This window comes from Myotis nattereri (genome assembly GCF_964212035.1).
Source record: "Myotis nattereri genome assembly, chromosome: 17".
NCBI lineage: Eukaryota > Metazoa > Chordata > Mammalia > Chiroptera > Vespertilionidae > Myotis > Myotis nattereri.
Genome location: NC_138092.1, coordinates 24,714,691 through 24,741,478, shown reverse-complemented (window position 1 = coordinate 24,741,478; position 26,788 = coordinate 24,714,691). Strand labels below are relative to the sequence as shown.

At 38.6% G+C, this 26,788-nt stretch overlaps 2 protein-coding genes across 2 annotated transcripts in view; one reads left to right on the top strand and one right to left on the bottom strand.

Annotated features, from left to right (window-relative positions):
• COLEC10 (collectin subfamily member 10) overlaps positions 1–26,788 on the bottom strand; it is a 256,050-nt gene that overhangs the window by 128,042 nt on the left and 101,220 nt on the right. The window contains exon 2 of the mRNA XM_081111526.1: positions 16,634–16,723. The gene's annotated coding sequence lies outside the window, so the exon portion shown is untranslated. The remainder of the gene's footprint in view (positions 1–16,633; positions 16,724–26,788) is intronic.
• Positions 106–26,788, top strand: TNFRSF11B (TNF receptor superfamily member 11b). Its single transcript, XM_081111525.1, has 5 exons — positions 106–200; positions 17,747–18,116; positions 21,694–21,885; positions 23,634–23,858; positions 25,553–26,788. Exons 1-5 carry the CDS (start codon positions 171–173, stop codon positions 25,942–25,944), a joined length of 1,209 nt encoding a protein of 402 aa, XP_080967651.1. The 5' UTR covers positions 106–170; the 3' UTR covers positions 25,945–26,788.

Sequence of the window (26,788 nt, the reverse complement as noted above, 5' to 3'; positions counted from 1 at the left end):
CTAAAAAAGGTGCAGAGTTTTGACCAGATAGGGTATGAATGATCAAAGCCAAGTCGATACTTCCTGTTGCAACACTATATATATCGTGATGACTGCACGGGCTGCGGAGACGCACCGAAGCGCTTGCCCCGCTGCCGCCACCCAGCGCCTGAGGTTTCCCCGGGACCACAATGAACAAGTTGCTGTGCTGCGCGCTCGTGGTAAGTCCCTGGCCCAGGGGAAGCGGGCGCTGGACCCTGGCAGCTGGGGTGGCTGCCCCGTCTCCTGGCTTCTGTACTCCCCGCGGATGGATGGATGGAGGGATGGATGGGGTGGAAGCTCAACTCCATCCCTCTCCCCGTAGAGGCTGGGGGTCAGTTTGGAACAGGAGACCTCTTTAAAGCTAATCATGCTCCCAGGGCGTCCTTTTACACTGGAAAGTTCCTGCTGGGTTATGGAGAAGGGAGAGGGGCTCTAGACCTTTCGTGTTTGAATGACTTTTACCCATTTTAATTACTGTCTTCATCTCAAATAATTAACGCCCCGTGTAGTTCATACCATCTTTGCCTATAACTCGGCCATTCTTATTATTACCAATAAAGTAATCCCTTAGAATCAGAGTAAGTTGGGAGGATATGTCAGTCTATTGAAAACTATCATAATTAGAAAAAACTTTGGATACAGTTATATGACAGATAGAACATTAGGCTCATTCTCCACTTAAGCAATATTATGGCAAATTTTGAATAATTGGCACAAAAGAAAAGTTCACACACACACACACACACAGACAGACACACTTTGTAACTGTGCAATTTAACATTCTAATATAATTTTATTATTGGAAATGGCTTATTCCAGTCCTCAATTCCAATATAATGGGAGAAATATTAGTGGGCTAATGTTAATTATGTTCTAAGTATATTTAAATAATTGAAATTGAGCACTACATAGGGCTAAAAGTTAATTTTAACATACTATTTGGAGAAAAATAGAATCTCTGTGACTTGATTTAGCTCCTTTTTTAAAAAAAAGATATTTGACCAGTTAATAAGATTTGAAGACTATTCTATGACCAGTGACTCACTTCCTTTATGTCACTAAAGTGAGAAATCGATTAAGATATGAATCATTCATTCACAAAAGGTTAGGAAAACCTATATTTAAACTACATATTGTTTTTGAATCTGTTGGCATGAATGCTTGCATTTCAACATCCAACCCACAGTGAATGGGACCCTAAGATGTTTTCCAATTAGTGTCTGGGATACACAAATATAAATAAACAAATAAGTAAATAAATAGCGAAGTCACTAAAGAAAAAGGAGGTTGGTCAGGAGTCCACATAAAGGTTTGCTAATTTTACCTACTGCCATGTATTTATATCCACCCATATGGATACGATGGGGAACTTTTTAAAAGTAAACCTTTATTAAAATATAGCACACAGGGAGAATTATACAAGTCATACATAATGCCTAATGAAGTGTCTCACAGTGAACACTTGTGAGTTAGCACCCGGAGCAAGCAGCACTGTGTTACCAGCACCCCAGAAGTTCCTGAGTTTTCTCCCCATCACTATTATGTCCAGGGACTGAGTCATCGATATTCTGACTTCTAACACCTTACATGAGTTTTGCTTGTGTTTGAACTTTACATAAATGGACCATATGCATTTTTTTTTAAATGTCTGGCTACTTTCACTTAAAGTTTTATTTGTGAGACCATCTCTATTATTGGATAACAGTAGTTTGTCCATTTTTATTGCTGTATAGTATTCCATTGTATGGGCACACCACAATTGATTTTCTCATTCTACTTTTTGGCTACTAGTGTAAGTAATCCTACTATTAATATGAGCACACTTTCATTTTTCCTAGCAGTTAATATCCTGTTAAAGATTTAATCACTGACATACATATTGTCAATTACTTAAATTTCAGAATATCCACTAAATTATATCCATTTTAATTATTGTCTTTATCTCAAATAATTAACACCCTCGTGCATATATTTATATATAGGGAGTCCCCAAAAATGTATACATACTTAACAGCAGATAGCCCAATTAATGTTTCTTTCTTTTCCGATTTAACCCATTAGAATTAATAATTATTCAAAGTGTGTATACATTTTTTGGGACATCCCATACATACCTAATAATGTGTTCATAAATAATATGTAGATAAATGTTTTTATATGTGGTCTGTATAGGAAGATAAACATATATGTAGATAATACTAATTATAGATGGTACAGCATTATCAAAAGAGAAAACTTTGTGTCTTGAACATAATAAATACCTTAAATAAAAGAAAAGTCTTCCCTTTCCCTTTCTGTAGATTTTGAGATTGACTTTATTTTATAAATGATTGGAAATGGATAGTTGGAACTTAGATATACAGAGCCCAGTTACCCTTTAGCAAATGCTGAGGTGCAGTTCTAGGATCTGGAAGCGTTACAGATATTTCATTTTGTACCAGACATGCCACTGGTCACTAGGTTCAGGGGTAAAACAAGATGGGCACCCTTTCTGTGTCCATATACCTCTCAGCCTAATGGAGAAGCAGATATTGGACAACAAATGGGTAAGTGGTGGGTAACAAATGGGTAACTTGGGAATAGAAAAGATCCTGTCCGCCAGGACTTATAAGGGGAGTTGCAATGTGGTGGTTATCAGGTGGACCCAAATGAAATACCAGTACCACCACTTGATAAATTACAGTAGGCAAGTCACATCCCTTTTGAGTTTTAGTTTTCACTTCTGGAAAATAGAGATGATGATAATGCATGCATGCTATAGGACCACATAAAGTTGTGGCTTTATACTGATCCCAGCTTCTAGCATTCAGTGAATTGTGTATATGAAGTGATGATGATGCTCTAAGGGCCACTAAACATTACCTTGAAGGAGGAGTAGAATGTTTCATTGTTAGAGATAAACTCAAGGTGTCCTAAAACCTAAGGAGTAGGAGAAATGAAATTCTGTGGTCAAGTGGAGTTCTAGACTCTTTAATGAGAGCTGAGGGTATGCTGGTAGGCGGCAGTGAGGGGATGTGATCACTGAGGTTACTGCCGTGGTTCTGGGCTTTCTGGAATGTGCACTAATGGAAGTCAGCAGAGAATCTCTCTGCAAGGTGAGGCAGTCACATCACCAAGTCATTTCTTTCATGGTTGCCCCGGGACCACCGGGAATCCCAGCCTCAGCCTAGATTTTAACTGGTGCCTGAAACTTTCCATCCTAAGTGCCAGAATCATCCGTTGGCCTTCTCAGTGCCAAGCTCTGAATTAATGTTATGATAATAGGACTTGGGGGAGGCAGGAGAAGGGGAAGGGGACAGTAGATGCCTTTTCTCAGAACAACTGCCTGATCTTTGATCCTCCTTTATTATAATACTCTTTCAGATTTTTGGTTGTTTTGTGGTTGTTTACTTTGGTTTCCTCCCCCCGCCCACACACACCCCTCTTGAGTGTGTGCATGTTTCTCTAGCCTATTTATTTGTTTATTTATTTATTTTAAGAGAATGGTCCCTGTGAAGTTTCTAGGAGAATCTGACATATCCTCAGTTCAAAACAGCCCTGATCCCTGTCCCTAGCAAACTTCCTGGCCTCTGTCGCCTAGCAACCTTCAGTACAGTTCCTAATTTCAATGTGGGCTTTAATTTTATTTCTTAGGCTTAAACCACAGTTGTCAAATTCCACGGGTTCGGAAGAAGGCATTCTGTGCCAGATGTCTTATCCACTTTGGTCTAGAAGGGGAGCTATGGCAGTGTCTATCAAGGGAACACTAAACACACATTCAAATATTCTTACTCCCCTAGTCACTGACTTGCCTCCTGGGTTTTCCTTTAAGCAACCCTCAGCCCCCTGCCTGCAAGTTCCTTTTTCTGAAAGCTTTCTGTGAAAAGCATTATTCCCATTAGCATCTCATTAACCAACAGCATTTCCTTTAGCTTGAGTTTCTCCTTTGTAGAAAAAAAAAAAAAAAAAGGGCTGGGAAGTAGATTGAAAAAAAAAAAAAGGCTTATTTATGTTTGTATTATTCAAGGCCTTGACTAAGGGTGCTTGGCTTGGCTGTCCCTTATGTTGTTACTATACAGCAGAGATGCCAAGTTTATCAGTGAATTTGTATATTTTACCTTGGAGGAGAGTATTTCTCACTCATATTACACTTCTTCCAAGGACTTTTAAAGTAAATCCTTTGTAACAACTTCCTTGCCCTCCTGAAATGAAATTTAGAGTGCACATATTTTACCTATATACATAATTTTTGAACCTCACTACACCAGCATAACTATACTATAAAGGAGAAATAAAAGGACAGTCATTTATAAAATAAGCTTCACAAGAAGACACGATGAAATAGTGATCTGTTGGCAGCTTTATGTACAATTGTCATGAACAGACCATTAGGAACCAAGACTGCAGCACATGTCTCACTGCGGCTCAAAGCCATGATCAACGTTGGCTTTGGTGCCATGATTTTCTGAGATGATGAATAAATCTTGCTAAAGTTTAAACAAAACTAAAGTAGCTTCTATCAAATTTTATCTTGTTGAATTTTGGGAAAATTCAGTATTTATAGAAAGCATGCAAAAACCAGTTTGTGTCTATATAAAATGGAATTGGAATCTAAGCTCAGTTAATGAGAAACAGGTTTGTAAATAGGACATTTGAAAGTATGTGAGACATGGGCTCATTTTTAAAAATGTTTTTTAGAGAAATAGGAAGTGGGGGAGAGAGATAGATAGATAGATAGGGAATCATCAATTTGTTGTTCCTTTTATTTCTCCTTATTTATGCATTCGTTGGTTGATTCTTGTTATGTGCTCTGACTGGATCAAACCTGTAACCTTAGCATATGGGGATGATGCTCTATTGGGATGACATGGGCTTAGTCTTGATCATTCAGGACACCTAGCAAAACACAGCCCTCTTAACAACAGAAATCCCCCACAAATTTGCAAAACTTTCAGGGGATAATGCCATTCCTATAGCAAGCCAAGTATGAGCTCTTTGCAAATACTGATTTCCATCTTCTTCATATTTATACCACATCCCCCACCCCAGGTCTTCACAGTACCGAACACTAAATGTTTGCTGAGTCAAAGGAGCTATGGCGAGATTTGTTAGTGTGTTGTATAACCTACCAGCAGTTTCCATGGATGTTCCCACACAATTTAGTTTACTGCCCAAGAATTAACATTCTAATGTTGGCTTTGATCTTTTTCAAGATATAAATATAACACCTTACCCATCTGACTGATATTTAAATATTTTCTGTACATTTTTACTATGAAGGTCTTGAAGGCCCATTCTTAAGTGAGAAAAAAAAATAATAACGAGATTCATATATTGACCCTCGGAGGTGCTGCCTAAGCTCAGTCAAACCTGTGTTCTGATTGTCCCATCTGGTTGATTCAGGCATGGATGCTCATTTTTGATTTTGATATATTTTATGTGTTTGTAAAATGTGCCAATGGAGATATCAAGTAGGCATTTAGATTAAAAAAAATTTTGGATCTTGGTAGAATCCAAGCTGGAGATAAAAATTCTAGGTTATCAACATAGAGTGGGTTTTAAAACCCATGGAGGAAGGATGATTGATTATACATGACAAGAGAGGAGAGAAGGAAGCTGGTCCAGAACACATTTCTGATACCGATAGTCTGGTAAACAAAATGTAAATATGAACAATAATAGCAGCCATGTTTGGAAAAGAAAACAAAAATCAAAATAAAACAGCAACCCACAATAGCAGGAACCAGTGGATCGGAAATCCTAGCAACATCTGTAAACTATCTGTGCAAGAAGAAAGAGTGAGGTATGGCCAACTTGAAATAGATACAAGGACAGTATTTTTATGCGACATGTAATTAGTTTTTGGAACTCACTACCACAGAATATTTTGGGGTAACTAGCATAGAATGTCTAAAAAAAGAATTCTTTTAGACAGTTGTAAGGGATAAGAATAGGGTTACAACACATTAGGTAAGAAGTTGTGTGGTACCCGCTACCTCTTGCATTTACCTGGCCTCTCTAAATTAATGTTCCAAAGGCCAGAACAGTCTACAGACACACTAAAATGGTTCTCCCCAACGACAAGGTGACATAACTTCCCAGGTGTCGGGTAGATTTTTTTCACCCCAATTTCACAGAAGCAACTGAGTCAGACTGACCATAAATGGGTAGAAGATGCAGAAGGAAATGCAATGTCATTCTTGAAGCTCTTCTAAAAAAAGTAATGTGCCCCTAATGGGCTTGATTTATTACCTCTTATTGTGATTTAAATAAAAATTCTATCTCCCAAATTATAGTTTTAATACTGTGAAAACATTGTTTAATTTCCTTGAAGCATCTTCTATAAAAATAAGAAAGAATAGCCTTAGGATTTTTACTTCAATTTAGTCTGTACCTCAGAAGCACTTTCTGTAAGTGCCTCTTAAATAATCAACTCTAAAATAGAAAAATAGGTGTCAAGATGAATTTAGATTTAAAGTAAGACAGTAATTCATCTAAGCTTTGTGACTGCCTTTAGTAAATTCAATTTTCTTTTCTGGTCTTTGATCCAAAAACCTCAATTCTCTTGCCACACAGTAATGTTATTTTGTTTCAGAAAACTATTTCTTTTATTCTTAGAAAAATATAGATATCAGGGCCCTATTCCTTAGAAAGTTCCCCCTACCATTAATTGCCACCACCACCACCAAAACAAAAAGTAATTTAGGAATTCATCTGTGGGACATACTGACAATAAGACCTCTGTAACAGCAGACAAGAGGCAAGGGATCTCATTTCTCAGTTTTGCTTTAGACTCTAAGGTCTAGTTGGTGACTCCACTTATTTGCGTCTTATTACTTATCTCTAAAATAGGGGTGTTGGACCAGGTGTATGTGGAAGGCTTTTTCAGTTTTCAGCTCTGTCACTGAAAAAAGGAATTTAAAAAGATTGATTATACTGTGTATTATTTACTATTCCAATACAAATAAGTATTTGTATTTAAATACTTTATTATTTAATATTAAAGTTTTAGAATATATATATTTTTAAATCAAATATACTTATTCCTAAAGGAATATCTTGTTTTGTTTTGTTTTAATCCATTTTGTTGCAATTGTCAAAGTTTCTTCTGCTCAGCTGGTTTCATGTATAAGAAATTCTGTTTAAGTCAATGAGATCACAAGAGGAAGCAGCTTTCAAAATGCCACTTACTTTTAAGTAGCAGGACTTGTTTTAGGATCAGAGGTTATTCTTTGAAACTAAGAACTATTTTCCCACCCTGAAACAAGTCCTTGTTGTCTTTAGCTAGTATGCATGGAGTCATTAATGTGCCTATGTCTTCTATTCCATTTAGTTAGAAGCCAGGTCCAATACATTCCCTCAGGACATAATGCAGAGGTATAATTATGGTCTCCTTATTCTCATTGAGCAGAATTTTCTTTGAATTTATATTCACAAGGGAGTACCTGGCAATTACATACCTCTCTTTAGAATAAATGTCAATCCTTCAGGCAGAATAAGCATGATAATGAGTAGGTTGGCATGGCCATTAACTACTACACCAAATACTCCACCTGGCTGATAGACAGAAACCCTCTGCTCCCACACTCCTGTCTCTTATTTTAATGTCTGGTGAAAAGAAAAAAAAATCAACTAGATTGTTTTAAAATAAAGGTCAACTAAAGAGTATGAATGATGTTTATTGAGTGATGATGTAGTTGTTAATGCTGTTTGTAAATTGTTCTCATTTCTCCTCCCTTCCAAAAACTTGCTAGGATTGCACCTCCTGGCTTCCTTCTGGTGGGGAAGGTGGATGGTGTGGTGTGAATAGTTCTGGCCAATAAGTCACTTCTGAGTTACAGTGCTTAATGGCCAATATGTGACCCCCAACATTTTTTTTCTCTTTCCCTCCTCCACAACAAGCCAGCCATGTTCCAGATACTAGTTGCTGTCTCATCCTAAGTCCTGGACAGAGGACAATGCTAACAGCTTTCAGTGGACCCATTAGGGATGTAGCATGAGTGAGAGGAAATCTTTGTTATTTATAGGCCACTGAGATTTTGAAGTTGTTAGCACAGCATAAAACTCAGCCAGTCTTGACTTATACAGTGGCCAAACCACAATCATATCTCTGATCATTGAGGGACAGTAACTGCAAAGAGCACTTCAAAATCACAAGTGACTCAAATCTATGGCTTTAGATGATCAATTTAAACTCCTTTTCCTTCAAAGGCATTGTTAGCAGGAGTCATGTGCAAGAATCTCTTCTGATGCTAAAAATTCAAAATTTAGGGAACTGAGATTGCTTAACAGTTTAGCTGGCCTTTAAAACGAGAAGGTAAACAGATACTTAACAGGAGACTCTAAACCAAACACTTTTCTGGGAGAGTAAATAGACAGGGATCATGCTTTTTCTTTTCATTGTTTCCAACTGACCCTTCCTTCATAGAGGTACACTCATCTCTGTCTTTCATCAGGACAACTTCTACCCACATAAACAAAGCCAAAAGGAGGAAACCTTAAAACAAAGAGACACCATTCTTAGAATATATGAAAGTCACACACAATGATTCACATAACTTTCACAAAAATCCTATCCTGCAGAGATTAGTATCTATTATATGAATGAGAAAACTGAGTAGTTTTCCCTAAGATTGGTTAACTAGCTAAGTTTTTTTCTGCCCTAAAGGAGCTTAGATCTAGTTACTGAGTTCAGGGAAAAATACCCATAAATCAGAGCTGAGTCTCTGTGGGTGCTTTCAATCCAGAGTTCTCTCTGCTAGGGTTAAGCACACTTCCGGATGGGACCCCAGAGGGCCAGATCCCCGGATCAAACAATGCCAATGTATTTTCATTCCTTTTCTCTCCTTCAGCTCCAGGGGTCACCATGGTTTTTTATGGTTTTGAAATTAAATGCCTGGGCCTCTTTATTGGACTTAGTTTTAAGCCCAGATTCCTTAGGGAACAGAGCCAGAGGCAAATGCTTATGTGTTAGCACCTCGTTAGAAAGTGCAATCCTAGGGAAGCAAGAGTGAGCCAAAGAAGTGTAAGGTAGAAAAGAAAGCAGATCCGAGGGGGTACATGACTGAGAAGCTGCTGCTATGTGTAAAGTGTAGCTAATTGCTCAGTCTCACAGGACCATCTTCCAGAGAGGCTGTGTGAACTGACTGTATTTCAGGATGGATGGATGGATGGATGGATGGATGGATGGATGGATGGATAGATAGATAGATAGATAGATAGATAGATAGATAGATAGATAGAGTCAACAAAAGAATGCCCAGCCTATAGAAAAGTTTGATAAGAGTTTATTTGGGCAAAATTTTGAGGACAAGCCCAGAAACACAATCTCAATGAATTGAGAAAATGCTCAGAAGAATGGCAGTTTTGTAGTCCCTTTTATGCATTTAGAATTGTAAGGAAAACCTAAGGAAGGTACATGAAATTCACTGGTGGTAGATTAAGAAGGTGAGAGAAAGCAAAACAAGGGAAATCTCTAGATTGATCAAAAGCAAAAGAAGAAGCACACACTTCCTTTACATTGGTGGGTACAAGATAGTTAATAACACAGCATGATGATGAGACAGTAGGAGGAGAACAAGATAAGGGGTTCTGTGATCTTGTGCCCTGGGGCCTGCAGTTGTGCCTTAGAGGAGTCTAGAAAAGAAAATTACTCTGACATTTCAAAGGTATGTTATCCTAGGTGGGTAAGAACAATGGAAAGGGCTCACTGAAGGTAAACTGACATTTGCTAAGGGAGCTATAAGCCTGATACAACACTACTGCCATGGCCCGCCCAGGTAGGGATTTATGATTAGACCATCCTGTGTGCTTACTTTTGCTCAGTAAGCTTGTCAGGCCTGCCATGTGCCCCCTGAGCTTGTCAGATTTTATTCCACAGCTCCAGTTTTTCATTCACGATAGATCAATAGATAGACAGATAGAAGAGAGATCTTACTGAATTTTACATTGTAGTTGATCATTTATATGCCTATCTCCTTCATAAGAATATAAGTCCCCAGGGGGGTGAGTCAGTTATTAAAGGCTTAGAGTAGAATTGAATCTCAGCTGGAATGTGTACTAGCCCTCTGGCCTTTGCCAAGTCAATCACCTTCTCTGAAAATCAGTTTCTTCATCTATAAAATGGGCTAATCCTATCTCCCGAAAGATGTCTGGAGGAGGCCCTAGCTGGGTAGTTCAGTTGGTTAGAGAATCATCCCTCAGTTGGTTGCAGATTTGATCTCTGCTCAGGACACATACAGGAAACAACCAATGAATGCAGAAATAACTTGAACAACAAATCTCTCTCTTTCTCTCTCTCTCCCTCTCCCCCTCCCACCCCCTACCTCTCTCTCTAAAAAAGGAAAAGAAAAGATGGTTGGAGGGGATGGATAATAAAAGGGCTCATAATAATGTAATAATATTATTATTATATACTGGCTATATTATATTATACTGTATAATCTATATATGTAAAAGGATAATATGCAAAGTGTCCCCACGGGAGTTCAACCCAGAGACCAGGAGTTCTATTGCTCACTATGACATGCGCTGATCACCAGGAGGCGGTATGGAATAAAGGAAGGCCCCGGCCAGCAGCTAGCAGCTGGGGAAGGGAGGCCCTGGCCAGCAGCTGGAAGGCCCTGATCGGCCCTGATTGCCAGCCAGGCCTAGGGACCCTACCTGTGCATGAATTTTGTGCACTGGGCCTCTAGTAATATTATAATATACTGGCTATTATTATTTACTACACACAGGGCTTCACTGTTATAGGCATAGAGTAAATATCTACATGCTTAAATCGGATGCTGTTCTATTTCATTTCTTCTTCCAGTTTCTATTCCATTTCACAATCTTTTCTAATTTTGACCAGCTGTCCTTGACCATATATTGATTGAGCTTTAATCTACGTCATTAGCAACCAAAAGAGATTCATAAGATTTTGTGAGCCAGGTACTATCTTTAAAGGAAAACACTGTAGAAATAAAATGGAATTTAAAAATTGATGTTAAAAACTACCCGCATAATAAATGCATTGCCAATTCTGAGCCTCAAATATCAGGGACTATTGATGGAAAACTCTTGTGATTCCACCCTGTGCTTATCAGGTAGGCCTGAATGGACATAAATATAAGAAGAATTGCAACCAACCTTGCTATTGAGTTGAAGTTTTTAGAATTGATGTTATATCTCAAATTTGGTGATTAACAGAAGCCCAAAAGAAGAAATGTTAAGATCTGGGAGCCAAAGTATGTGAGATTTCTACAAACATCTGTTGGAAAGTTTTAAGTGTTTACCTGCATTATATGTTTTTTCCCCAAAGATTTTCCCCCTTTATTTATTAATCTGTCAAATGTTAATTGTCTGTAACACTCCTGAAGCACCAAAAGCATCATAAGCAAATCTTCCCTGACAATTCTGGTTGATGCCAAAAATAAACAAACTACTGCTAATTAATGTAAAAGCCTTCAAACAACTAAAGGAAAAGTCTGAAGGGAACCCTTCCCCCCAAAAAAATCACATTTTAAAGTTAAGTTTTACTTGGAGACAGTTCTTCAGCCCCAAGGAAAGCAAAATAGTGTAGAATTTGGCCCAGTGATTCATCTAATAAATCATAATTGCTTGTGTTTTCTTTCCCCTGTTTTCCTAGCGAAAGCTGTTGGGAGCAAATCAGTTTTGTGTAGATGAACAGATTTAATTCATCTGCTCTTACTTCCTACCTACAGGCATAATCCTCAGCCAAGCAACTGGCTGTGGTGGAAAGTATTAAGCAGTGGTAAACCCTCAGGTCGGGAACTGGCAGGAGCAGATAAACCTCTCAAATGAACAACCTGCTTTTTCACACATTCTCCTGTGGGATGGAAGCTAAATACAAATGGAACAGTTTGTGCAATCCTTTAGACTGATTGTCATCACTGTGGTTTTACAGTTGAGAAAATTGCAGTTTTTGTGCTTGTCCTTGCTCACATATCCTTTAATGTGGATATTTATCTGCATCTATATAATTATCAATGATCCTAATTACACATAGTAGATACTCATTCACTCTATCTGTTGAACTGAATGAAATCACATCAGCTATCGTGAATACTTGCTATGTGTAAGACACTGTGCTAAGCATTTAAGGTGTATGAGGCTCTCTGAGGAAACCCATGGAACTGCCTTGGAACATGTGACCTACACCAAGAAAATGATACCAGGTGGGAAGACACTGAAGCCGATGTTAAAAACACATCAGAGGTGCTTTTCCTGGAGACAGTTAAGGACAGGGCAGAAAATCAACTGAAGCCACATTTTAGGCGTGTTACTTCTTACTGGACAAGAAACTTGAAAATACTTCCAGAAATGTGTCTGATTCAAAATGTCTCCCATTTTTCACATCCTGTGTAATTAGCATGTATAACACTGCCTCATACTTTTCTGGGGCCTTATTCTTTATCAAGTTGACTTGCGTCCCTTTACTCATCTAAAATATAACAGTTGTACAAGGAGAGGTAAACTAAGGATTATCCTCATTTTAGAGGTAAGATAGTGGCCCAGGGTCTAACTGGGTTTGGAACCCTGGGGTACATAGTCTAGATGCAGATTCCAAACTGAAAGTGTTTTTGGCGATTCACATTGATCTAATTAATTGCCATGCCATGCACTTTTTAGATTACTGATTATCCCTTTAGTATTTTTGAAACTCTCTGTGATATCCCTACTTATTTTTAACATTCTCTTTTTTTTTATCCCATCTTGCAAATATTTATGAGTCCCAAGGGTTAACATTTTTGTCCTTTTTGCTTGTATACAATATCCTTGGGTAATGCCATCTGATCTCTTTACCTCTAAACTCATTTACATGATTATAACCCCCAAATCTCTGATCTTATCTGCATTTATGTCCTGAATTCTCAGTACATATGTCCATTTGAGTCTCATAGATGGAAGATGTTCCAAACTAAATCCACTGTCGTTCTCCATAATTGTCTCTTCCTTCTTCTGTCACTAATTAATGGCAATACCACATACCTAATGGTTAGAATTCGTGGGCATGTTCTTATGGCTCATTCTAGTCCCTCTTCCCCATGTAGCCGGCCAACAGATCATATCATAGCATTCCTTTCCTCCATTACTAGTGTTTCACATCAGCACCTCTTCATTTCTGACCTGTTTCTCTGTTGAATCTTTTCTTGATTCTCTTTCTCTTTTCTTCTGCAACCAATTGTTTTGCAGTGATTTATGAGTATTTAACATCAGGTTGGGCTTTTAGATGAATGTTCCTATGAAACAGGAACATTAACTTATTCAACTCCATTGCTTAGCAGTATTTCTAAAGCATAGTAATTGTTTCAATAAGTGCTGAATAAATGAGTTATTTAAGGAATGGACGAAAATACAAAGGAGCCACTACACTCTAATACTGTAAAGAAATCAAATAAACTAACCTCCATAGGAAAAATGGCTCTCTGTGTGTGTGATTTTAGGCACTCAATGCATATTTATCAAGTGAATTAAGAGTGAAAGAATGAATGAGTGAATGAATAAAGTCTTATAGATGTAGCCCAAAGCTATTCACAACAACATTGCTTTATCTCATAAACTCATTAAAAATGTTCCATTCTATTCTGCAGGAGGCTGATATAAAATATTGGGGGGAAAAGTTGTTTTTCTTTAAATAAGCTTTATAGTTTATACTTCAAGAGCTCTTTAGGAAACTCACCATAATATATATCCTGAATGTTTCCTTCTTTCTTTCTTTCTTTCTTTCTTTCTTTCTTTCTTTCTTTCTTTCTTTCTTTCTTTCTTTCTTTCTTTCTTTCTTTCTTTCTTTTTTTTGGCCAAGATGAACTATAAAATGGCATGGTTTCCCAACTGACCAGAAGTTTACCTAACTCTGGATAGTCCTCAAATAGTTTTCTGTGGCAAAGATCATGACGAGGGATCACAAAAGGAACTCCCAAACCAAGTAGTTATTTCAGGTTTGCGTGGGCTCTTTTAATGAATTTTCCATAAATGGAAACCCACTGGGTCACTCACGGTTCTACATACCAGAGGGCAAGCCCAGTAGTATGGGGTTGGCTGCATTGCATCATAAAAAAATAAACTTGCTGGAGAAAGTGTATTCTTCTCTTGTGCTTTATGAAGAAGCGTGCACCAGTAGAATGCTACAGTCAAGTTACTTATCATCTGAGAAATGGCCTTCTCAGTACCTTTGGACAAAAGCTAGTCTTAGCACAAAGAAAGAAAAGTCAAGGGCTGTAGGAAGGCTTCAGTTGATCTTCTAACTTTCATGATCTCCTAACTCTATGCTCTTGAGTCTACATGAAAAAATTAGCACTTTAGGGCTACCTGTGGATTGCATGAAGACTATAGCATAGGTGAGGGCATTTTGTAAATGTTGAAGGATTTGGCCAAAAAATAGTATTCTGTGCCACATGCTCTGGGTTTGAATTCTGCCTCTGCTAGTTGTTATTACACACCTATGCACATGTCCTGGCTTTTGCAGGGGCTCCTCAGTGGTTATGCAATTTACACAGAAAATTTTTTTTTATTTCAGTACTATCAGCTGGCAGAAGGGATAAAGGCGATGTTAAGACAGCCTGTCTTCCTAGGGCATCTTTTTCATTGCATTTCCAGGAAATGTAAAAAAAAAGTAAGAGAGAGGACTGATGAAGCATTCTATTAATCTTCCCCGTCCTCTGTACAGTAACTGGTTCCAGAAATTTTATGTGGGAATTGGGGCTAACCAGAGACTGGGACCTAAACATCCAATTCTGGCCACACAGAGTTCTGTCTTTTTACCAAAGTGGAAATTTTTCAAATGAAACACAGAGGCCCCATGCAACTTACTGAAAACAAGTCTGCAGTCCCTCCAGACTTTCCTATTTTTTTAAATATATAGGATAATTATATCCAGTAGCTTAGAGAAACTGCCTTCAATAATACAATTGCTCTCTAATTCTTAAGTCAACCTTATTCATCTTTTTCTCTGTGGATTCCTTTCACCTCAACTTCTCTGTATTTTGTAGAAATGGTAACTAATTTCCAAAGCATGGCTTCAGGAAACCAATAGTGTCATGTCCAATTGCCTAGAAAAATACAAATCAAGGCAGCATTCTTGGTCTGATCTTGTATGTGTGTGGCTCCTTCCAGTGAGGAACACAGGCACCATCTGTGGGGTTTTCCCATCCCATCCTCATCATTTTTTGGTGAGGGAGGGGAGTAGGCACTGAATAAGTGGGCACAGCTGAACCACTGTGCTAAAATGGGAAAGGGGGAATGATGGGAAGCGGGACTGGGGAAGGTCTTAGGACTGCTAGCCCTACCAGAATGGGGCTCGCTCAGCAGTAGCATGCAAGACAAGTGTTCTGAAAGAAGCAGATCCTTCAGAAGTCAACAGCAAGAGAATAAAGCATTTCTCATTGCTTGCCTTGTCTTTGCATGTTGCACCAGGAAAATTCTATTTCCTAACATTGAGTATTTTAGATTTGAGTCCAATCTACACAAGGGGCCTTGAAAGAAGAGGTAGCCATATGTTATAGAACATATTCAAATGATCAAGCAGCAACAAAGTCATTTCATCCTGCTTTGTTTCTTTTAAACACTGATCATTATTTGTAACTATTTATTTCTCCTCTGCCGTCAGCCTCCTCGCTAGACTATGAGCTCCTGAAGGCAAGGACCATCTTAGTTTTTGCATCACCATATGCTATGTTCCTTCCTTCTACAGTGCCTGGTATTCCATGGGTACTCAGTTAATGTGTGTTGAATGAATAGATTCCATCTATTTCTGAAAGATTAGGAGCAAACCAGTACCTTTCACACAGTTCTGGTTCATTTCTTTCTTCTAATGTCCACCCACTCCAAATAAGCCAAGAAAAAGAAAAACTCTTATCCTTGGCAGCAACATAAATGGACCTGAAGAGCATTATGCTAAGCAAAATAAGTCCTTTAGAGAAAGACAAATACCATCTGATCTCACTAATGTCACTAATATGTGGACTCTAATGAACAAAATAAGATGATGAACAGAATAGAACTGGAAGCATGGATACATGGAATAGGCTGGCAGGTGCCAGAGAAGAGGAGGGGCGGGGAGGGGAAGGAGGAGACGTGACTGGGTAGAGAGGTGAAGGGATTAGCTAAAGAACATATGTGCATACCCCATGGACTTGGACAATTGGTGCTGAAGGCCAAGGGAGGGGGAGCCTAGGCCAAGGGAGGGGGAGCCGGGGCTGGTAGAGGTAGACAAAGTGGGGGTGGGTTGGGGACATCTAGTACAATAGTGTCAATGTTAAAAATTTTTAAATTTAAAATAAAGAGAGAAAGGAAGGAAGGAAGGAAGGAAGGAAGGAAGGAAGGAAGGAAGGGTGAAAGGGAGGGAGGGAAAATTTAAGAACATTTTTCTCAGTAAACCTCAGGTTATGAGGTATCATCCCCATTTTGCACTATACTCTATGTTTTGTTGGTTAGGAGTCCTTAACATCATAGTACTCCGAAAATTTCTCTTGGATAAAACGTGAATGGCCCTAAGTGAGATACTTTGTTCTTCTTCTAGTTTATCAGCTGATATCATGTCCAATCAGCCCTGATGCTTGTTGTGTTGCAATAAGAAGTGAATGAAATTACTCAGATTAAAATGCTTATAAAAAAAGAGGCCATTCTTTACCTTTGTCACTCTAATTCCACAGCGAGTGCTGTTTCCTCAGCTTGGCATGCTTTTCCTGGGTCAAGGGGTTTCTGCGACATTTCCTGAGTTCTGCAAAGAAGAGTTTGGAAAAATTTACTGGGTTTGGCCTGCCACCTCCCAAAAGCATGAAAATAGTCAGTGTTGATCCCTTTCCCAAAAACAAATAATAAAAAGCAAACAAACCACCCCCTACGTACAAAGAACACTGTTCCTTCTGAGCTACATCAATGCTCCCTAGAAGACCCTGTGAGTCTAAAATACAAGATGGACTGCTTAGTTGGAGCTGCCCTCCCAAGCTTGAAAAATCATCTTTTTTCCCTCTTTCTGCACAGAATTCTTCTTGCCATATGTATGGATACTTATGAAACCCTACCTACTCTCTGAAGTTTTTCCCAGAAGAGAGGTAGTCATTTAGTTTTCTAGACACAATTGACCTATGAGAGTCAAGACTGGGCCATTGATGTTCTGGAGGAAACATCAGTTTTAAAATTCTAGGACTCTTTCCAGTGGATTGCAAGCTCTATGGGGACAGGGACCATGCCTCACTCACCAGCATCTCCCTGGTACATTCCTGGTAGGCATTCAATGCATATCTGTGGAATGAATGAATGAATGCATTGATCAGGATGACTGTTGATGTCATGATACAAACTTTGTACTTCTCCACCTCTTTACTTACTATATGTTTGGAATCATGAAGTCTTAGAAGAGGTATGGTATGCTCTTCTGAGAACCACTAGTTCATCCAACTCAATCATCTAGAGAAAAATCATGAAGACCAGGGAGGTACAGTGTCTTTGAGGCCACGAGGGTTATTTAGTGATACAGCTAGTTGTAATAATTTCTATTCTGATAAGCTTTCTACTCCGGTGATCTATGAGCTGAATTTACTTAATATAAATGTGCTGCCATCCCCACCTTGGTCTTTGAGATTAAGCGAATAGAGGCAAGAATTGCGGCCTCTGAATTTACCTTGCTGTGCTGCGCAGCAGGTAGGAAGTTCATAAAGGACTCTCTGATTCTTGCGATGCCTTTGCACAAAGGAACCACCCTATTTCCATGCTGACATTGCCACTATTTCCTTTCTTCTAGTTCCTGGACATCTCCATTAAATGGACCACTCAAGAAATATTTCCCCCAAAGTACCTTCATTATGACCCAGACACCTCTCGCCAGCTGATGTGTGACAAATGTCCGCCTGGCACCTACTTAAAACAGCACTGTACAGCAAGGCGGAAGACTGTGTGTGCCCCTTGTCCTGACAACTACTACACAAACACCTGGCACACCAGTGACGAGTGTCTGTACTGCAACACAGCGTGCAAAGAGCTGCAGTATGTCAAGCAGGAGTGCACCCGCACCCACAACCGCGTGTGCGAATGCGAGGAAGGGCGCTACCTCGAGCTGGAGTTCTGCTTGAAGCATAGGAGCTGCCCCCCTGGCTTCGGAGTTCTGCAAGCTGGTATGCATCAGCTTTCCAACACACTGCCAAAGTGATTAGGATTGTACAAAGTCAAGTAGTAGGGGAAGTTTAAGGGAACACTTTTGTCTGATGATATTAAGGATAGCAAACTGCAAAGGTAATGGAACCTGCTAGATATGTACTGTGTGTCTGGATTGCTGCCAAACGACCATTTCTCAGAGGAATACTCTGCTGCTCCAGGGCGATTTAGTGACAAATCTCAAATGCAGCAAATTGCTCTCTAATGAGATGCATGATGGATTGCTTTTTTTAAAGGGACACACTCTGAGTTGCACTGTTTATAGCTGATAGATACCTCTCTGTTTCACTTCAGCATGGACAGCTTCAAACTGCGGTGCTTTTTGACAAACATCAGAAATCTTAATCGATACCAAGAGAGTAATTATGCTGATATTGATGAGGCTCTGCAGTGCTAACAATGAGCAGTGATAATTAATTATGCAAAAAATGAGAATGGCTAGGGGAAATGAATTTCATTATAAAAAATGAAGCTAGTTCTTCCTTTGGCATGGGAGTTGAGTGTCTGGGAGGATAAAGACGGCAGCAGTATCTCACCGATGAGCTTATTCTTTATATTAGACAAAACAGATTGTCAAGCCAAGAGTAAGTACTTGTCTACAAACAAAATACTTTCTCTTTGCATTTTGAACAGCATAGGTTAAGGCCAGTGTGCATTGACTTTTTTAAAGCTGCAACCCACATTTTTTTTCCCTACCACATTCATGAAGCTTCAGTGTAGTCTCATAGCTTGGGAAAATGAGGAGTAATTCACTTAATTTCTGGAGGAAGTAGTAATCAGTAAAAATTCTGATTACTCAGTTAGAAGTCATATTTCTCAGCCTCTGCACCACTGATATTGAGGGCTGGATAATTCTTTCTGTATGCAGTTGTCCTGTGTATTTTAGAGTGTTTAGCAGCATCCCTGGTCTCTAGTTACTAGACGTTCCTCCCCCAGTGGTGACAATCAAAAAAAGTCTCCAGACATTACCAATTGTCTCCTGATGGCAGAATTGCCCCTGGTTGACAACCACTGGCTTAGAGGAGCTAATTATTTGGAACTATTTTAACCTTCAGAAGTTATGATATACAGAGTTTAAATTATTAGATGACAAATACAAAGCAAGCATACTCAAATATTTAGATCTATTGTTTCCTAAGTTGTGAATCTTGTAAAATTAATCACAGAAGGTGCAAACTGCATGATGGCTCCTTAAAGTACCTCTAGTATGAGTATTTAAGGGAGAAATTAGTAACATTTCCTAGTTTTTATTGGATGATACTTTGGAACTCAAAAGCTAAGCCAAGTTGTAGAAGAGAAAAGCCAATCCAACAAAAATAAATCCATTTAATTCAATTCAGTACATTGAATATGTAGAAAAATTAATGAAGGGACTAGGCAGCTTGGAAATTAGAAAGATTTGATAAAATAATGGAAATAGCAAGGATTTTTCTCACATAAGCATGAAAATCTGTTTGTAGAATGAAGTAAGCTAGTACCACAGAGGGGTTATTTATCTCTCATTCTCTGTTTCTCAGGGACAATAAGAGTTTCCAGCCCAAAGAGAAGGAAGGTTTATGCAATGTTATTCTAAGAAATATTTATCAACCCTTCCTTTCTGTCGTTTTGAAGTTAGATTGACTCTGAATTTTATTTACTACATTCTATCTGTTAGTCTTATAATTCCCGTGTCAGCACCTGGGGCCAGCATGGTGAAATTCTCAACAGTAGAACAAAACTCCTCTCATCATTATGACATTTGGCATTGGCCTGGCAGATTATACTTTGTATGTTTCCACTGGTATTAATAAGGCCAACTTTTTTTACTTAGATGGATAAATCTTTCTTTGTAAAAAGTTCTACCAATTATAAGAGGGAAGTCCTATTCAGCAAGGTCATTATGTAAAGCCTCCAAAGACATTGAGAAACTTTACTTCTGTCATCCTTGGATTTCTTTTGTTAAAGAGCTTTAAAGGCTAAGCTACCTGAGAGAATGGCTTGTACCGATGACTTTCTCACTGAGATGCATGCAAAGACCCAACCCATCAATGTGTATGTGAAGAATTACAAGTTTTTCTTTGTGCAGTTGGCTCTCCAGAACACTTGGCAGTTGGCAAAGGGAGGCTTGGATCCAGGTGTCCAAGTCCACTTATTTCCAGAATATTAGCAACGAAAGAACACCATGGGCTCCCTGCCCAAACACCTTCGCTTAGGATATTGTAGAATTTGGTGTGGAGTTGCATGCCATTTAAAAAGAGCAATATAGTAAGAAAGTACTTTTTTAAAAAAAAAATAGCCCTCTTTGTAAGTTGGTTCCTAAGATGTTGTCATTGCAACACTGGAGGTAGAATTTAATATGTGAAGGTTTTCTGCCTGTGGTTTCCCACCTCCTCTTTTTTTCTGCCAGCCCTTCATCATTTTTACTGGTCAATGCATCATTAATCCCTTTGGAAGAAGCAAGAGATAAAATGAGAACCAAACCACTTTGCTCTTTCCCCCCACCTCTGGATTTGATATGAAGTGGGAGGTTCACATTTTTAATAACCGAAGTTTATTGACTTCCCACAGCTTCATTTGTCCCGTTCACATTTGTTACCTCGCATAAGCCAGAATTGGCCTGTAAAAGCCACATTAGAACATTGAAGTCTAAATCTGTTCAACTAGCTTACACTAGATGGAGGTATTTTCATATGCAAATGCACTGTTATGTATGATTTATCCACGAATGATAGAGCCAAGAGTTTGAAGGTATTTAGTTTTAATAGCATCGTTAGTTGTTGACTGATTCAAGTTTGCTTACCCGTGATTTCTCCAAATTTGTCAAGTATTTTTCCACCATGAAATAAGATGCCCTTGCAGTCACCCTTCCCTGAAAATGTAACAACCAGACTCTTAAAACTCAACAGTTTAAGCAAATGGTATATCATCTTCCATTTACTGTGTAGCTTAACTGCAGACTTACGCTTTTGAGTCAGTGGCCAACTTTATTGCCACCTTCAAGAGTTTATTATAATGCTGTAAATTTTTATCTCTCAGGGTTAGCATACTTATGAGTTGCTTCACAATTATGATTCAGGAAAGAAAGAACTTCGATAGCTACCGATTAGAATTTATCAACGTAGCAGTCAATGGGTACTGATTTTGGAGAATGATAGCACAGCAGTTACACAAGGGCTATCTCATTGCTTTTCCGGGATAATTGTGTGAAGAATAGGTAGGCAACGAGACCTAATGCCATTGTAGCTCACTCAGGACTAATGAACACCCTCCTTTTTTCCTTCCCTCTCACATTTTGGAAATGTGTTGTAGGTAACAGAAAACAAGCTTGTGTTTGTATTACTGGGAGGGGAGACCGCCTAAGGGGCTAACTGTAGTTTTGTTCTGTCGGTGTAATGAAGTGAAAAATGAGAATGCTTGAAGTTTGGTACAGCATTAATAGTAAAAACTTAGCGCCAGAGCAGTTAAAACTAAGTGAAAAGTCTTTCCAAAACTTTAAGAGGGTATCTGCTGTGAAAGAATTTGAGAAGAAGGTGCTAAATGGTTTGGTATTTTCTGTAGGAACCCCAGAGCGAAATACGGTTTGCAAAAGATGTCCAGATGGGTTCTTCTCCAATGAGACGTCCTCTAAAGCACCCTGTAGAAAACACACCAACTGCAGTGCATTCGGTCTCCTTCTGACTCAGAAAGGAAATGCAACGCATGACAATATATGTTCCGGAAACAGTGACTCGACGCACAGATGTGGAATAGGTAATTATCGATCAGAACACCAGCCTTCATGCCATCTCTGAGTTGAGTACAAGACCTCTGGCCACCTTCTTAGTCAAACTCATATTTCCCCTTTCTTGAGTTTTAATCAGCTCTTCTATTTCAAGACTATTCTCTGTCCATATGGCTAAAGCCACAACTCAAAGTCCTTCAAAAAGTCCTCATCTCTCATAGATCATGCTCTAACCCCTGAATTTTTTTCCTTTTCTACTGTACTCAAATCTTACCCATGGAGAAAGGGTGGTATAAAGATTATGTCTGAGGCCCAATGAGCAGAGTCCAAATTGCAGAATTTTTTTGCTATGCATTTTTATCACTTTTAAAAATACCTGTATTATTAGCCAAAGTGTAAATTGGCAACGAAGAAGCACAATGACATAATTGATTACATATTAGAAATATAAAAACTGGCTTTGCTACCTACGGTAATACTGTGTCTATCACATCGACGTTCCAGGTTCTTCTTGTCCTGAACTTTTTATTCAGGAAGGGCCACTAGCTCGGAGCTCAAATTATCTGAATGCATCCCATGTCAGTGATGTCACTAATCAGATTGGTGTCCTCTCCCTGTCACTCCTACCACTAGACTAATCTCACACCTTCTACCAAGGACTCATTACACCAAGGATAATCTGCTTTTAGCATTTAGCTAAACAATGTCATGAACCAGCTTGACTCTCCCCACGCATCTATTTGTATGACACAGAAGCGTATCAAGCATAGAAATGTGGATTGGGAAATTTAAGATTCCAACCCAGTCCCAACATATTTTCACTGTAATCAAAATCTTAGACAAGTCATTTAGCTGCTCTGCTTTCTTATCTAAAAATGTAATAAAGGAAGGGATAGTAAGAGGAGTGACTTCTAACTTTATCATTCTCTTTAATACATTTAAATTTTTATTTCTGTCATTTATTGAATACTTACTCTCAGCCAGATTCTTTGCTATATGGGCTTTAATCTTTACAAAAACATGGTTAAGGTTGCTCAAGTTCAATATAGGACATGAATGGCAGAGCCAGGATTCAAACCCAGGCCTGATGCATCCAAAGATAAACTCTTAACCCCTGGGATATACTGACCCTACCCAGACATTCAGGCCATTGCACCTCTTTTCTAAATGACATGTTTTGTTTGTTGTTGTTGTTGTTGTTGTTGTTGTTGTGTGTGTGTGTGTGTGTGTGTGAGTGTGAGAGAGAGAGAGAGAGAGAGAGAGACTTTTTTCTCATGTAATACGTGCTTATATGTTTACATATATTCTTATTCTCAAAGGTAAACTATGTGTTTGTGTATGTACAGAAAATAATACACTATTCCAGATTACTTTTAAGTCCCTTTCAAAGCAATGCTTGCATTTGTTTTGGCCCTTATCTCAAAGTATTCTGTGGGCTCGAGGAACACCTTTAACAGAATGTTAATAATTACATTAAATCATACAATTTTTGCTGTAATTTGTTTATAGCAACATTAAGTTCTTATTAAACATTTATTAAACTTTCTCCTCCAAAACACTCTAAAAGAACATTAGAAAGGACATAAGCCCAGTTGTATTGGCAGTCTACCACTTAGACCAGCCAACAGAAGGTTGATTTGATTAAAAATTTTTGTTTTAGCATATTATATTTTTTTAAAAAACTCAATTGTGTTGGTTTTAAAATTTTGGATTTTGTCCAATAGATTTCCAGGAATCCAATTGTTGAGTAAATCTTGGTTTTCCCACCTTCCTTTAGATGTGACCCTGTGTGAGGAGGCATTCTTCAGGTTTGCTGTTCCTACCAAGTTCACCCCTAACTGGCTCAGTGTCCTGGTGGACAATTTGCCTGGCACCAAAGTAAATGCAGAGAGTGTGGAGAGGATAAAAAGACGACACAGCTCACAAGAACAGACCTTCCAGCTGCTGAAGTTATGGAAACATCAAAACAAAGACCAGGATATGGTCAAGAAGATCATCCAAGGTATGATAACCTGGAATAAAGAAGTCGATCCGAAATCGAAGATACCCTTTAATCATAGGGCTAGTTGTGTGGATGATGTTTTCTTTTTGTAATTATTGTTGAATTGAAGGAGTTTTACGATGATGTAGATGCTGTTTCTAGAGCAGTCATGCAGGGTTTTATTCTCATCCCCCCACCGGTCCCTCTCATTCTTTATCGAGTGTATAAAGAAGCCGCAATGCATTTCAAGTGCAGGGCTAGACCTCAGGAAATCTGCCTTTACATCCCTCAGCAGTTTTATTAGCATCCTCTCTGACCTTCTTGGGAGTTCTCTAACCATTTTGAATCTTACCTTGCATTTCTACGTAGAAGCTCTGTTGTATTTATTTGGTAATTCTCTCTAGAGAGCCTCCCAGTGCCTTACCGATAGCCTCTCATTAATCCTCACAACATAGCCTATTTTAAAATTACCATTTTAATAGCATATGTTGTAAGGATTAATGAGATAAGATCTGTAAAGTATTTAACTTTCTTGGAGAAAAGGGCTAGTTAAAACCATGTTATAGAGTTTTCAAAAGAATCTCCTTTGGAAAGTGTATGTGTGTGCATGTGTGTGTGTGTTGATGATGATGATGAGATAATCCAATAGTAAAAGTAAATTTCATACAGTGTGGACTGTAAGCTTTAGGTTAATGGAAAGAGTTCCGAATTCAATTAGCAATGAGAAGACATGTCAGAAGAAAATGAGGGAGATTTTTCACAAGTCAGACAATGTCAATGAGAAATTCATTCTCCTCTTCAGTATAGTAAAATGACTGAGGGGTCCTGGCCCTACCCTAAAAGCCTCAAACATTTGAAATTGAGGCAACAGATGTTAGGAGATGTTTTGACAGCTGAATGTTCCATTTGTGCAAAGAGTAAACTTTTCTTCTGTTTTCAGCAGACAAAATGTATTCTTTGAACTTATAATTAGCCCTGAAGCAAAAAGAAAGGGAAGTAGAGAATCAGAGACTGTTAGCATCGGAAAGGACTGAATCCCTATTTTATAAACGAGGACATTTCAGCCCAGAAAGATGAACTGACTTGCCTTAGGGCTCAGATACTAAATGACTCATGTCATTAACAGAAACATTAGTTACTCCCTCTTATGTTTATGTCCTAGCTCGTTATGGAAATATTCTCTAGGCTGTGTGTATCACCACATTCCTTGGCCTCATATTACTCTGTTTTTAAATTTTCTTCTCTGTGGTGGTAACTCTCTCATGCTATTTATTAAAGACCATTTGAAGCAACTAACTCTTTTAAAACAGCATATATGTCAGATGTCAACAAATGAAAGTTTATATTACAAAATAACTAACTTGAATACTTTCTGTTTCTCTGAAATGTTATGGTTTTAATACCTCAAACTTTTTTTTTTAACTGAGAATGATGTGCCTGTACTTTTCTACCAATGATTTTCAACAGTAGAGCTTCTCACAAGGCTTTGTTGGGTGTCTAGATTATATAATCCATTCTCTTACAATAACACAAAAATCTTCATCTCAGTTCTCAGAAATAACTAGCACCACTAACCCCATTCCCCCCCAAAACATAAAGGAAAAGGTTATCGTTAAAGTGATGACACGTGGAGAACCCTTGCCTTTGCCTCAGTGTAGTTGGTGGCACTAGACGAATGTACATGGTGTGACTGTCTCTGCTTTTGTTCTGTGTAGATATCGACCTCTGTGAGAACAGCGTGCAGCGGCACCTCGGGCACACGAACCTCACCTCCGAGCAGCTCCGCAGCCTGATGGAAAGCTTGCCCGGGAAGAAAGTCACAACAGAAGACATCGAGAAAACGACGAAGGCCTGCACATCCTCAGGTGAGCAGATCCTGAAGCTGCTCAGCCTGTGGAGCGTCAAGAACGGCGACCAGGACACCCTGAAGGGCCTCATGCACGCACTGAAGCACTTGAAAACGTACCACTTCCCCAAAACGGCCTCCCACAGTCTGAAAAAGACCATCAGGTTCCTTCACAGCTTCACCATGTACAGACTGTACCAGAAGCTATTTCTAGAAATGATAGGGAACCAGGTCCAGTCAGGGAAAATAAGCTGCTTATAACAGGAAATGGTCATAGGGCCGTTTCCTCCCTGTGGACCAGGTCCGATGGATGAGTAAACTGTTTCTCAGGTTTCTCAGGCACTTGAGGGGGTGCAGTGATTTCTTTCTCATCACTGAGGACTAGATTTGGGCCCAGGGAAACACAAAAGACTTTGGTATGAAGAAAGAACGAACTTCTCCCCCCAAAATTCAAAAAACCCCAAATAGTTTATCCAACAGGCGGATCTGGTCCAGTACCTACTGACTATGTTTTCCTTAATTACTGCTTGAAGTAATTCAACTGGAAATAAGAAACTAGACTTCATTGTGCCTTACTAAGTATGGGAATGTCTAACTTAAATAGCTTTGAGATTTCAGCTGTCTAGAGGCTTTTATCAGAAAGCCATTTTTTTTTTCTGTAAAAGTACTAATATATCTAACACTATTACAGTATTTGCTATTTATATTCATTCAGATATAAGGTTTGTACATATTATTGTTCTAAAGGGAAACCGTGTGGACTTAATTTTAGAAAGAAAAAATTTATATGTTCTGTTTATTATGACAAATGAAAGAGATAAAATATATTTTTTAATGGAAAGTTTGTAGCATTTCCTAATAGGTATGGCCATCCTTCCTGTGTGGTGTGTTTTTGTAATATAATTTTACCTATATAAGCTATGATATCATTTTATAGAAAATGCATTATTTAGGTAATTGTTTAATGGGCTTTTGGGGGTTTTTTGTTTAATGTTTTAATGTAAATTATCTGAATATTAGATGCGCTGAGAAATTGAATGTACCTTATTTAAAAGATTTTATGTTTTAGTGTATAAACATCATTAAAGTTTTCAAATTATTTTTC